This window comes from Andrographis paniculata, unplaced genomic scaffold (assembly GCF_009805555.1).
Source record: "Andrographis paniculata isolate CXL003 unplaced genomic scaffold, ASM980555v1 Contig35END, whole genome shotgun sequence".
NCBI lineage: Eukaryota > Viridiplantae > Streptophyta > Magnoliopsida > Lamiales > Acanthaceae > Andrographis > Andrographis paniculata.
Window position 1 is genome coordinate 1,577,196 of NW_026137568.1, and position 13,162 is coordinate 1,590,357.

Below are 13,162 nucleotides of genomic sequence, written 5' to 3' on the forward strand. Positions count from 1 at the left end.
GTGATTAAAGTTTATAATTGTATTTAAAAAAAGAAATGAAAATAGTGGGCAAATTAAATAAAACGGAAGAAATACTAAGTATTGATAATAATTAATATTCAAAATCAACGTGCAAAAAACCGATAATACTATCCTTATGGGACGAAAATAATAATTCCTTTAATTTAAAATTTTAATACTTCATCCGTCCGGTTCTAAGAATCACATTTACTTTTTGCGTCGTTATGCTTAACATTAAAAATATTTTTATATTTTTATAATTTTTTTGTATATATGTCATTCTATTAGTTTTATAAGACACAAATAAAAATAATTTTTGCAATTTTTCTTTTAATTTATATTATTTTGATATAATAATTAATATTCAAATGTCAACACATAAAAAATAAATGAGACTCTTAGAGCCGGCAACGATGAATTATTCAAAACTAAAGCCCTAGCCTAAGTGAGCAACCCAATAGGCCATACCTTTAAATAGTAGTGAAAATGGTACTTACAAAAACACGCTTTTCATTATAAATACCAAAGAGCGCAAAACACGCGTCATCATTTTCACCTCGATTAACACAAGAGCAATGGAGATGGAGTCCTCCTCTCTTCCTCTCAACAACTGCCATGTTCTCAAATTCCGTTTAGCCGCCAACAGGCTCCACTCCATCGTCCATGGCGTCGCTCTCCTCTTCCTATTCCACTACAGGCTCACGCAAATCTTCAACCGCACCTCCATATTCCCTCACCTTCTCATGTTCACGGCGGAGGCCATTCTCGCTTTCATTTGGTTCCTCAATCAGCCTTCCCGATGGACGCCAATCGTCCGCAAGGCGTTCCCGGAGAGACTCGCCGGCGACGAAAAACTCCCCTCCGTCGACGTGTTCGTCTGCACTGCGGATCCGAGCAAGGAGCCTAGCCTCAAAGTTATGAACACTGTTATATCTGCTATGGCGCTCGATTACCCCCCCGAGAAGCTCAACGTTTACATTTCCGACGACGGCGGGAGCGCCGTAACCCTACGCGCCGCCGAACAGGCCTGGATTTTCGCGAAAATCTGGATTCCGTTTTGCCGGAAGTATGAGGTGAAAAAGAGGTGTCCGGAGGCGTATTTCCTCAAGGCAAAGAAGGTTAACGGCAATGGGAAGGTTTACAGCAGCGAATTCATACTTGAGAAGAAGGAAATTCAGGTAAAACTAAAATTTGCAGTCCGCTTAGAAATTCTGAAAAAATTAGGGTTTATGCTTTGGGGATGAAGATTGTGTTTGAAATTTCTGTGCAGGAACGGTACTTGGAGTTCAAGTCCCGGATCTCGGAGATTGTGGCGAAGTCCGGCGTCGCTACCAGCAGAGATCACCCGCCTGTAATTGAGGTAGCAACCATTTCAAAGCTCGTTCACTTTCAGGCATTTGATTCAAAATTATCACAAAATCGAACATTAAAAATCTTACAGGTGATTAGTGAAAATGAAAATGTCGAAGAAGAACGACGACATCTGCCATTTCTGGCATACGTTGCGAGGGAGAAGAGGCCATTCCATCCTCACCATTTCAAAGCAGGAGCTCTCAATGTTCTGGTAATTAATTATCCATTCTTCACGAAAATGTATCTATAATTTCCCCTGCTTTAGCATTTCCCCTGATTTAGCTAACAAAATATGATGTCTGATCGATTTTTGTAGCTTCGAGTATCCGCCATGATCACCAATTCTCCTTACATTCTCGTCCTCGACTGCGACATGTATTGCAACGATCCGTCGTCTGCTCGACAAGCGATGTGCTTCCACCTCGACTCCAAATTATCCCCCAATCTCGGTTTCGTGCAGTTTCCGCAGAAATTCTACAATGTTTCGAAGAACAATGATATCTATTCTGGCCATATGAGATCTTTTTGGGTAATGCCGATCACCATTGATGCTGTCGTTTCGAACATTTTTGAGGTTTAGGTTTGATTCATCTTCGAAAATTTTCAGGAAAAATGGCAAGGGCTGGATGGGATTCTCGGACCGATTTTGTCGGGAACTTGCTTTTACATAAAGAGGAAGGCTCTCTACGGAACCCCCGATTCTCTTGATGGTAATATTCGATACTTTTTCGTCGTTGTTTGAGGTATATTTCGAGGTTATTCATGGTTCAATTTGTCCATCGTTCAGATCAGGGTCAAATCAAGGTTGCCGACCTAAACAAGTGTTTCGGTTCATCGAACGGGTTTATTACATCGATTAATAGAAATTACGATACGGAGCATCCCAACTGCTCGAAGATTTTGGATAATTCAAACGAGATTCGATCGTTGGCCTCTTGCAACTACGACGAAGGCACGGATTGGGGACAAGAGGCGAGCTTTCGATCTGCGGCTAATTTACGATAGAATGATTTCCAATTTTAAGAAGTCGTCCTGTGTTGCAGGTTGGATTCAGATACTCTGTCGTTGAAGACTACTTCACAGGCTTCAAACTACACTGCTCGGGATGGACTTCGGTGTACATCGATCCAACGAGGCCGTGTTTCTTGGGCGCGAGTCCGATAACGCTCGGCGAGCATATGTTTCAGCACATGCGATGGTACTTCGGGCTGAGCCAAATCGGGCTGTCGAGATTCTCCCCGCTTCTGTACGGCTCGTCGAGAATGTCGTTTTGGCAAAGCGTTTGCTACGCAGATTTAGCGCACACCGCGCTTTACTTCGTGCCGCTGTATATGCTCGCCGTCGTTCCCCAACTCTGTCTCCTCCTCCGCGTCGCGTTATATCCTGAGGTAATTCGATCCGTCGACTGTTTTATGATTAACGACGCCGCGACAATCTCTCTCTTTTTTTTTTTTTTTTAATTGGTGATGCTATTCGACAGGTTTCGAGCTTGAGCTTCGGCGTGTTCTTGTTCGTTTTCTTCTCGTCGCAAGCGAAGCATATGCAAGAGGTGTTGTCGACGGGGCATTCGATCAGGTCGTGGCTCGGCGAGCAACGAATGTGGATGTTCCATTCGCTGGCGCCGTACCTGTACGCGACGACCGATGTCGTTTTGGAGAAAATTGGGATGCGGGCAGCGAATTTCTCGCCGACGAATAAAGTCGTTGACGGCGAGCAAGAGGAGCGATACCGGATGGGATTGTACGACTTCCGAGCGTCAGCGGCGTTCATGGTTCCGTTGTGCAGCATTTACGCGCTGAACGTCGCGTCGTTCGCGGTTGGCTTACGGCGAATCCTGAACGGAGATGGCGATGGGACGGGCTCGACGCTCGGGCAGTGGCTGTTACCGTTATACGGCGTGGTTTTGCATTTCCCGTTGCTCGAAGGAATGTTGTTTAGGAAAGACAAGGGGAGAGTTTCGCCCTTCGTTACCATTATGTCTGCTGCTGTATGTGTAGCCGTTTTTTTATCAGCAAATCGGGATTAAATCCAACCGTCGGATTCTCGTTTCAATTTCCTGTAAATGTTCGACGAAAAAAACACGAGTTATCGCTTCTAAAATTGAATGTTCGACAACATCGAAACCGGTTCTAACACTCGTCGAGGTCGAATCGCTTTCCCCGTTCCTCGTCGAACTGCGATTTTTAGATCTGCGATCGTATTCCGCATGTCGCACTCGTTCGACTCGTACTTCTTTATTAACTCGATCAGTTTCCGCAGCCGCGCCTTTGGCTCGTCACAAGTCTTTTGCATTATCTCTAAACGCGATCGCACGTCTTTGTCTGAGTCAGCACTGTAGCTACCGCCATATTCATTTATCGGGAGTTTCGAGACGTCGAAATCGGTGAAGCACCAGAAAAAGTTCCATCCCCATGACCAATTTAAAGATCCTCTGATCGAACTTCCACCCGTAAAATTTCGGAACCTCGTCTACCGACGCGATGCAGGACTCGATAGTCTCCTCATCCGGCGATCGCCGGATTCTCCGACTCCGGCAAGCTCTTTAAAAAACCGAGCACGAAATCGGAACCCTTGGATTTCTTGAAAAATGGATGCAACAGTAACTGCTCCGGCGAGGGCCTTTTCGAAGGATCTTCGTCGAGGCATAATCCGACCATGTTCTTGAACTCGCCGGACATTTCTTGGCAGCGAATTTCCGGCGCCGGCGGCGTCCTGCAGTGATCGGAAAACTGGAATCTCTTGGCGATTCTGAATTTCAGATATCCGGAATTGGGGATTTCGGAGACAGGACACCTTCCGTAGGCTAATTCCATAGCGACAATGGCGAAAGACCAGATATCAGATTTGGTAGGGAATTCTGTTGGTGATTTAAGAACTTCAGGGGAAATCCAGTAAGGAGTTCCAGAAACTTCCATGGCGAAGGGGGGCGAAGGTCCAGGATCACGGCGGCGACTCTCGTAGACGGAGGAATTGAAACAGAGATCGGCCAATTTAGCGACGCCATTAGAATCGATGAGAATGTTACCTGGTTTGATGCCCATGTGAGGAATTCCTTCGCGGTGGAGGTAGACGAGAGCTTCGAGGACATGGCGGAGGAAGGCGGCGATGAGGTCCTCCGGTAGGCCGTTAGGGGAGGAGGGATTGAGGAGAGATTGGAGAGATCCGGCGGAAAGCCAGGGCATGGTGACGACGAATTATTCGGCGCCGCCGACGGCGTGGTAGGGTTTGAGGAGCTTGGAGTGGTGGAGGAGGTGCATTTTGGTCATTTCGCGGAGGAGGTATTTGGAATCGGCGGTGAAGGGGAGGAATTCGATGGATTTGATGGCTATGGCGGGGAATCGGGAGGGTATTTGGTAGCTTTGTGGACTTTGGTCTGGAATCCGGCGGCGATTTGGAGTTTGGTAGTGAATTTGTGGAGGTTGTTGGGGATGCTTGAATTAGGAGCGTCCATGGCAGATAATGGATTGATGAGGAGGTAGGGTTTGCAGAGAATCGGCCATGAGGAAGAAGAAGAAGACGAAGAAGGGAAACTGTTGATTCAGGTCAAAAGCGGTTGGGTTATTTGGGGATGTGTTTGTTTTTGTTTGGATTTTATCTCATCAGTAAATAAATAATCTCTTTTCTAACGGCCTATTTTTGTAATATATTAAAAAATAATATTTCGTTCTTCCACTTATTTTTTTTTATAATTAATTTTTTAATATTAATTATTATATTAAAATATAGTACAAATTAAAAAAAAATATTTTTATTAGTATTTTATAATACTAATAGAACTATATTTATACACAAAATTATACAAATAGAAGGATATTTTTAATTTAAATACAATAATGCCCAAGGTAAATATAAACTTATAAGTGGACGGAGGAAGTAATATTTTATTATTTAATAAAAATATATAAAAAAAATTGATATTTTTATCTTTCAATTTTATATATAAATTAATTATGTAGGTAATACTACTATATTTTGAGTTAGGATTGAGATAATTGGGTGTGTTTATTTGTACAAATTTTCATCTGATTTTGATATTTTTAACTTTTTTTTTTCTTTTAAAAATATCAAATTAAAACATCTATTTTTTTTATTTGTTATATATTACATTAAAATTTAATTTTATATTCAAAACATTATATCAATACATATTTATATCACGTCAAATATTTATTTCAATTCAAAATTTTACTATTCAAAATAAAAATAAATAATAAAAAAAAATCTCAAGTAAACACACCCAATATAAAATATCTTGTGCTCACCGCATGCAAATTGAGTAGGTTGTATTCAATTTAAAATTATGTTGGATTTTTAAATTTTAAGTACTCATTCCCTCTCATTTAATTATGTCAATTTATTTATTTATTTGTCTATCTTATTTAATTATATCATTTTCTAAAAAAAAAATAAAAAATTAACAAATATAATAACAATTAAAACTTAACCAATCATGTGAATGGAAATTCCCTAAGTTATTTTAGCATATGAACTAATGGTGTCTTAATTTCTGTTTATTCTAGGAATGTGAGTGATTTATTCAATCGGATAGGGTTGAAGATTGGTAATATGTGATTTGGAGATCATACTTAAGAGAGAAGAATATTGAGTGAAGCTCTCATCCATCTATCCATATCGATTCCATTTAGTTTTGAATGAGTTTTTGACAGAAAAATTCGCCGGAGAGGTCGAAGGTGTTCGGAATTAATGGAATTCCAACCGGAGGAAATGATCAAGCTCTGGAATTCTCTGTTGTGTGATCGTTGTTAGTACGAGGTTGTAGCAACGAGAACCTTAAGAGGTATTTTCCTGGGTTAGTCATGACTAGCATTAAAGTTAAATGAGTTGTGGTTGTTTATGTCCTTAATCAGCACTGGTTAGTGGAATTCCTCCAGTATTGGTATCCCTGGATGTAGATTGGTTGATAATCGAACCGGGTCAATAAACACCTTGTCTTATTGTTGTTTTATGTTCTGCATTGTTTTTCGTTGTTGAAACGTAGTTGTAACTGTGAACCGCCCACGCTTCGGGAGTTGGCCCTTTAAAGTATTCGAATGTGTTTTGTTCGATAAATCACTTCCCCAACAAATTAAAATTAATCTATTTAGGAAGTATTTGTTTATTTTTTGTTTAGTTTGAAGTGTTTTTATATTAAGTATGTGAAAGTGTTCGTAAAATAAATAATACTTCATCTATTTCAAAACTATAGTCCGGCTCGTGTGAAAGGGTAAAAAGTACTAGTAAAAGACTTTATTGCCCTTGTGAGTGTATTAGTGTAAAAAGTAGTGATAATTGTGTAATAATAATAAAAAAGTAAAGATAGTTTTATAGTGATATAATTATTTATAGAAATGGGACTACTGTTTTGAGACAGACAAAAATGGTAAACAAAACTATTGTATTGAGAGAGAGTAGTAATATTTTGAAGGAGGATTAGGTATTGAATTAAGTAAATCTTAATTATCTTAATTTATATAATAAAATAATATAATTAACATAATAATATATATTATTTAATTTAAAGGATCAACATGAGCATCCGATCCCCTTGTAATATTTTATATTAAATTATTAATTTTTTAGTGTGTAAAATAGATATTACTATGGAACCTATTTGAAGTTTTTTGGTTGGTTGAATACATTAAGATTTTTTTACCTTTAATTGTTTTTTGAAATATCATGCATGTCATACCGAAAATACCAAAATTTTGAAATATCACGTATATCATACCGAAAAATACCAAAAATTTCAATATTACTAAGGATTCGTTAGATTAGGTTTCGAACGATTAAAATTTCTAATATTATCCTTATATTTTTGCTGTAATTTAACCAACTTCCAAATACATAATTATATAGATATATAGACTTACATGCACTGATGAATTTTATTATCACATTTTGTTTCTCATTGCATCTACAAACAAATTTTATGCACACTAAACATAACATATGCATACAAACAAATTTTATGCACACTAAATATAACATATGCAGAACACATAGATCCTACACACGATCAGCCTAGCACGTAGTATGCATAAATACTACAAAACAAGCACACAAGCAAATTTAAATAGATTCAACAAAATGGACCTATAAATTATAAGCGAGCATACAAGCTAGTCCACACTCCAGTATTGCATATCCACAAAAATAATGCAATTACATGTCAAATATAAAATATAGAATCATACAATAGGAGCTCAATTTTATTTGACGTCAACTAGAGAACATACATCTCTAGACACAAAGTAAAACTTAGACACACAACTCTACAACTTAAGTACACTGCTGTATAGCCATTATTTTCTACTACCTAAGTATAAAATTCTACCGTTTAAGCACAAATTCCTACATTTTAAGAATCTATATCAATTGTCCACTACCACTAAGATCTTCAGAGACACAACCACTCATGAACCTAGTTCAACTTAATATTAACACTAAGAATACCCAGAACACAAACGCAAAACATCCATGAAGGAACACCAAGAAAGAATACACATGTAATACTCCAGAGTTGGGCCGATGCTAGGCCAACTCTTATGGATGAGGTGGTGTCAGACCATCCGAGGTTGAATATAAGTTAAATGATTGAATAGACTACTTATGTCAACAATGTGTACATTCATTTTCGGAAGCCCTACTGAAAAAACTCTACAGTTAAGCATGCTTGCTCTAAAGTAATCAGAAGCACACTATAAGGATTCGTATTGACCTGTGGGGACCAGTCTACGATCTCGACATGCTCGACTTCATGTGGCTGCGGGCTAGAGTGATAACAATCACATAGAAAATAATCACAAAAATCATACTCGGCTTCACGTAGTTTACGGGCCGAAATATCATAATATATATATATTCTCACTCATAGATAACAATCATATAGAACATAATCACAAAGATTGTGTTTACAAAGATTACAAATAATCAATTCAGAACAGTAATATATTTTATTCAATAATTTCCCAATTCACCCACTCTCCAATCTAATCTAATTAAATGGGCTTGAGTTTAGAAATATGAATTTGGATTAAAAAGTTTGAGCAAAGTCTAGTGGGTCGGGCTAAATAGTAAATCAAATTTCAATATTGTTGAATGACTTGTTGTATCAACTCTTGAACGATCAAAATTTTTGACAAGTATTTTAAATAAAAAAATAGGATATTAATTTATAAACGAAAAAGAATAATAAATACTACTTTCTTTGCCACCTAAAAATGTGTTCAAATTTTAGGCATAAATTTTAATATATACTTATATATTTTGTTACTTTTTTATTTTTTTATGTTAAAAAGTACAAAATGTGGTATAAAATTTTCTACTGAAAAAAAAGTTTTTAAGTACAAAAAAATAGCATAAAGTTAGGTTAAAAGATGAAGTATCATATATTTTAAATTGAATTTTAAAAAAATATATATGAAAATATACACAGGACCCAATCAAAACCACTGAATGCAGATATAGGTTAACTGATTTATTAAAAGTGAAATTACAATTTAATCCTTCCTCAAATTCCCAAATTCCTTTCCTTCCCCATTTGTCCGTCCATCGCATCTCCATCTGTTCTTCCTCGCCAGACGCCAAGGGAAGGAGACGACGAGTTCCAAATGGGTTTCTTTTCATTCCTTGGAAGACTGCTCTTTGCTTCTGTCTTCATCCTCTCCGCATGGCAAATGTCTGTAATCAATCCCCCCTCTTCTCGAGCTCGCAATTAATTTAACCCATTATGTTTAATTTCCCCTTTTTCTGTTTATTCTGTGTTTCTACTGTCTTTCTCTGTGATCAGATCTAACGTCTGTGCATAATCTAATCTGCTGCGTTTAAGTGTTGGTGTGGCGTCGTATTTCAGATCTAGCTCCGTTTGTTTGTGTTCCTTGTATGAGCTTGGTTTTGATTCTGATTTTCTATCGTGTTTAGTTTAGATGTATTCGGATGCTGGAAAGGATTGGAATGATAATATTGTGTGGGAAATGAATTCGTTAGATATATATTTGATGTTCTGTTAAGGCTGTTTCCGTTGCATTTTAATTCGCCCTTCGATTTTAGGAATCGGATTTTTGGGGATTGTTCTTGAGGAAATCAAGTAATTGTTGATGAAATATTCTTGAACATGATTTTGTTATATCAAATTGGGATTTGCCTTACCTGTTCGCATTTTTGTGTGATTTTTGAGTCTGTATCTCTATATATATGCAGCAGCTTCTTATGGTTTTGGCTCTGAGAAATGCTGCCAATTTCGTATGGAAGGTTCTTTATTTGTAATCGAAGGCTAAGTTTGAGATGATGTGATGATGATCCACTTTTCCTTTCTTGATGAACGTGATCTTCTCTATGCAAGTTGAAATTGTTGTTAATTTTGCTTTGATCTGGTCTGTTACGCTGCTAGTATTTACGGTAGGTGGTAGGATATGGGACTTAGGAAAAGTTTGTTACAGCATTGAATGGCAATTAATGAACCGATCTAACTATAAGTTCTTCTGCGGCGGATTGGCGATTTTGTTTAAGAATCTAAGATACCAGCAAAGCATTATGGATGTTTTATTCTTGTTGGGATTTGTAAGGAAACACTTGGCATAGATTGCTGTCATGACAATTCAATATGTTAGGTTAATGACAACATTATGGCTATGCATAATGATAGTGGAACACCGGATGCGATTTAAGTTCAAATACTTGTGTTTGTTTGTATTTTGGAGTGATTTGCATATTTGCGACTGTTTTGGATTTGATTTTTTAAATGGAAAGTAGGATTTAGATATGCTATTTTGAATAGAAAAAGAGAGTTGGATGTCATGTTTTAAAGGGATAATAAGTTTTAGATGTGATATTCTAAAATAAAATAATAAAAAAAAAAGTGTTGTACATGATTTTTTATTATTATTATTTTTTTTTATTTGAAGTTTGAGAATAGTAAAATTTGAATCGAAATAGGTTTTTTATATGATAAATAGGTATTTAATGTAGTGTTTTAAATGGATAATGAATTTTTAATGTAATATTTTGAATAAAAGTTAAATGTTTGAAGTGACGCTTTTAAATGGTAAAAGAAAAAGTGATAAATACTATGAGACCGGATGGAAATGTACAAACAAACCATAATTTTTACGGCAAATTACATGGTGCGAACAGATTCGAAAACACAGACAACACTCCTTGCCTTTTGGAAATGTTACAGTAGAAATATTTATTTATGTTAGAATGCATCGATACACTGCATATTCTTGCTCCCTCATTTTTTTCCACAAAAATTTTGTTTCCATAGAGATTTTTGAAGTTTAGGAGTTCGGAAAAAATTGGGAATGAGTATTAGATGTAATGTTTCATGAGAAAGAATAAATATTTGACGTAATGTTTTGTGACTGAGAACAAGTATTTGATATAATGTTTTGTGAGTGAATAAGTATTTGGCGTAATGTTTTTGAAAAAAAATTTATGTTGATAAATAGGGTCAAAACTTTAAACCAATATGTATGTACACAGAAACTAGATTTTGATATAAATCCTTGTCGGGAAACATCATGTTTGGGCTTGCTCTTGTTTAATGTTTCCAGGTTCAACGAGTTTGGATCAGACGGTGGACCTGCAGCAAAACAATGGGCTCCAAAATTGGCTGTTTTCAAGAAGTACATCGATGGAAAAATTGGAAAAAATAATTTTCATATTGATGTAAACAAACCTCCAATAAGCTTATCTTATACTCTTCCTTATTTAGTTGCCATTTGCTGATTCATAATCGATATGTATATAATTTTTGCAGGCAAAGGCGTTCGTTGGTGCCTGTATTTTCCTGAAGGGATTGGGCGGCATACTATTTGTGTTCGGCAGTAACTTCGGCGCTCATCTTCTGGTAAGATTTTCCATCCACGCCACGGCAAAATCTTTACAAAAAAATTACATGATTGTTTGGTTTTGTTTTGAATTTAGGTTTTTGGTTTGAGTTTCGGTTTTTTGCTTGAGTTATAGTTTTGAATAATCCCACTCTCTATCAATTTTATACACACTTCCTTTGTAAATTGACGGACAGAGGGGTATTTTTAATGTGATTTTTGTAAGATAAAATCATGTTACTTTAGTCCCAGCTCAATGTTTTTACCATTTTCTTCAATTCCATTCAAAAGTATCTCATTTATAGAGCTGTTAACGAGCAAAGCCGAGCCGAGTTGAGTCAAATTTTAAATGTTCGTTAATGTTTGCGAACAAGACTTGTGTTCATTCTTTAAGCTTTCGAGCTTGGCTCGTTAAGAATTTTTATTGTTTGAGCTCGTGTTCGTGTTTGATTTGTTTAGATTCGATTAAGCTCGTTCGAGCACGTTTGTCTTACTTTTTTAAATTTATATATAAATTAAAAAAAATTAAAATTATTTTATATATATATATATTTTAAATCAATATCTTATTTATTTATAAATTATAATTTAATATGTATATATAATATTTATAATAAGTACATTATTTAAACGAACGTTCGCGAGCAAAACTCGGACTCGTTTGTTAACCAAACAAGCCTATTTATATTGTTCGGCTTGCCTCGTTAACGTTCGTGAACGAGTTTTAACCGAGCCGAGTTCACGAACGGCACGATTCATTTAACAGCTCTACTCATTTATATTATAGTAAAAGTAATTCATATACAAACACCAAAATATCTTTAATTTTTACAAAAATATTTATTTCTTTTGTACTTATAAAGAAAAAATATCAAAATTATCTTACGTACTTTTATTGACTAATAAAATAATAGGGTGTCTTTGTTTGTGGGTTTGGGTTTTTTAGGTTTGAATTTTTGAATAGTAAAAAGTTAAATTTAAATAATTATTTGATGTGATATAAATAAATATTGATATGACATCTAGAATGTAAAATAAATTTGTAGTATAATATAAAAAATAAAAAGTAATTGTTTGATTTGATACTTTTGGAAGGAAAGAAAATCTGAATAAATAAGAAAGTACATTTTGTTGGGACGGAGGGATTATTTTTTTTTTGGAATTGTACAGACTGAATAGTATATGTTTTGATTTGAACCGAATTACAAAATAACAGTGAATCTTAATCCACTCTTCTGCTCAACGCCGCAGATTTATTACCTGATCTTAACCACTCCCTTTTTGCACGACTTCTACAACTACAAGGCCGGCGAGCCAAAATTCTTGAAACTTTTGAACGGGTTTGTAGAGGTATGTAACATGTCGATCTGTGCAAAGAAATTGCTCGATTCTTGTGATTGCACGCAAGTAATTCTTAAATTTTCTTGGCAGTGTCTGGCACTCCTCGGCGCATTGCTCTACTTCCTCGGAATGAAGAGCTCTATTTCGAGGAGGCAACCGAGGAAGAAGGCGCCCAAGTCGAAAACAGCTTGAATGCTCGGAAAAAGCAAAATTCTGCGGGAATTTTTAATTTTTTGAAGTTGGAATTTGATTAGAATTAATGAGGATTTTCTTAGAATGTTCTTTAGTGTTTGTAATTTTTTTCCCCCAGATTTCTTAGAAGCTATGCTGATGGAGTTGCTGGTATTCAATGCTTTTCTTGAATTAATTTATGTTATAATAAATTTTGGTAACTCCATTAGGTTTATTGAAGTTTGTGTTGAATGACTATAGCCTATTGTTGTTATAAATTAATTATGGAATTTGTTTAGCAAAATTATTTTTAAGTGTGGAGTGTATATATATATATATATTTATGACGTGGGAATCCGAGTATATATTTAATTTGACAGTGTGTGAATAAAGTATACATTTTAAGGGAAAATTCTGACGTGCATGTAACGGGGGTTAATGTGGCAGTTGAGCTGAAAACTCACAAT

The 13,162-nt window shown here is 36.0% G+C and overlaps 3 protein-coding genes across 3 annotated transcripts; 2 read left to right on the plus strand and 1 right to left on the minus strand.

The window, feature by feature from the left end:
- Positions 1 to 529: 529 nt before the first annotated feature.
- LOC127249404 (cellulose synthase-like protein G2) lies at positions 530 to 3,405 on the plus strand. The gene is made up of 8 exons (XM_051272178.1): positions 530 to 1,178; positions 1,271 to 1,360; positions 1,442 to 1,564; positions 1,670 to 1,882; positions 1,961 to 2,063; positions 2,141 to 2,325; positions 2,397 to 2,741; positions 2,834 to 3,405. Exons 1-8 carry the CDS (start codon positions 576 to 578, stop codon positions 3,377 to 3,379), a joined length of 2,208 nt encoding a protein of 735 aa, XP_051128135.1. The 5' UTR covers positions 530 to 575; the 3' UTR covers positions 3,380 to 3,405.
- A 449-nt stretch (positions 3,406 to 3,854) lies between these two features.
- LOC127249042 (serine/threonine-protein kinase BLUS1-like) lies at positions 3,855 to 4,535 on the minus strand. The gene has a single exon (XM_051271635.1). The coding sequence runs from the start codon at positions 4,533 to 4,535 to the stop codon at positions 3,855 to 3,857; it is 681 nt and encodes a 226-aa protein (XP_051127592.1).
- Positions 4,536 to 8,864: 4,329 nt separating this feature from the next.
- Positions 8,865 to 12,953, plus strand: LOC127249155 (uncharacterized). The gene is made up of 5 exons (XM_051271847.1): positions 8,865 to 9,031; positions 10,908 to 11,022; positions 11,114 to 11,203; positions 12,435 to 12,533; positions 12,615 to 12,953. The coding sequence occupies exons 1-5, from the start codon at positions 8,964 to 8,966 to the stop codon at positions 12,714 to 12,716; spliced, it is 474 nt and encodes a 157-aa protein (XP_051127804.1). The 5' UTR covers positions 8,865 to 8,963; the 3' UTR covers positions 12,717 to 12,953.
- The last annotated feature ends 209 nt before the right edge of the window (positions 12,954 to 13,162 follow it).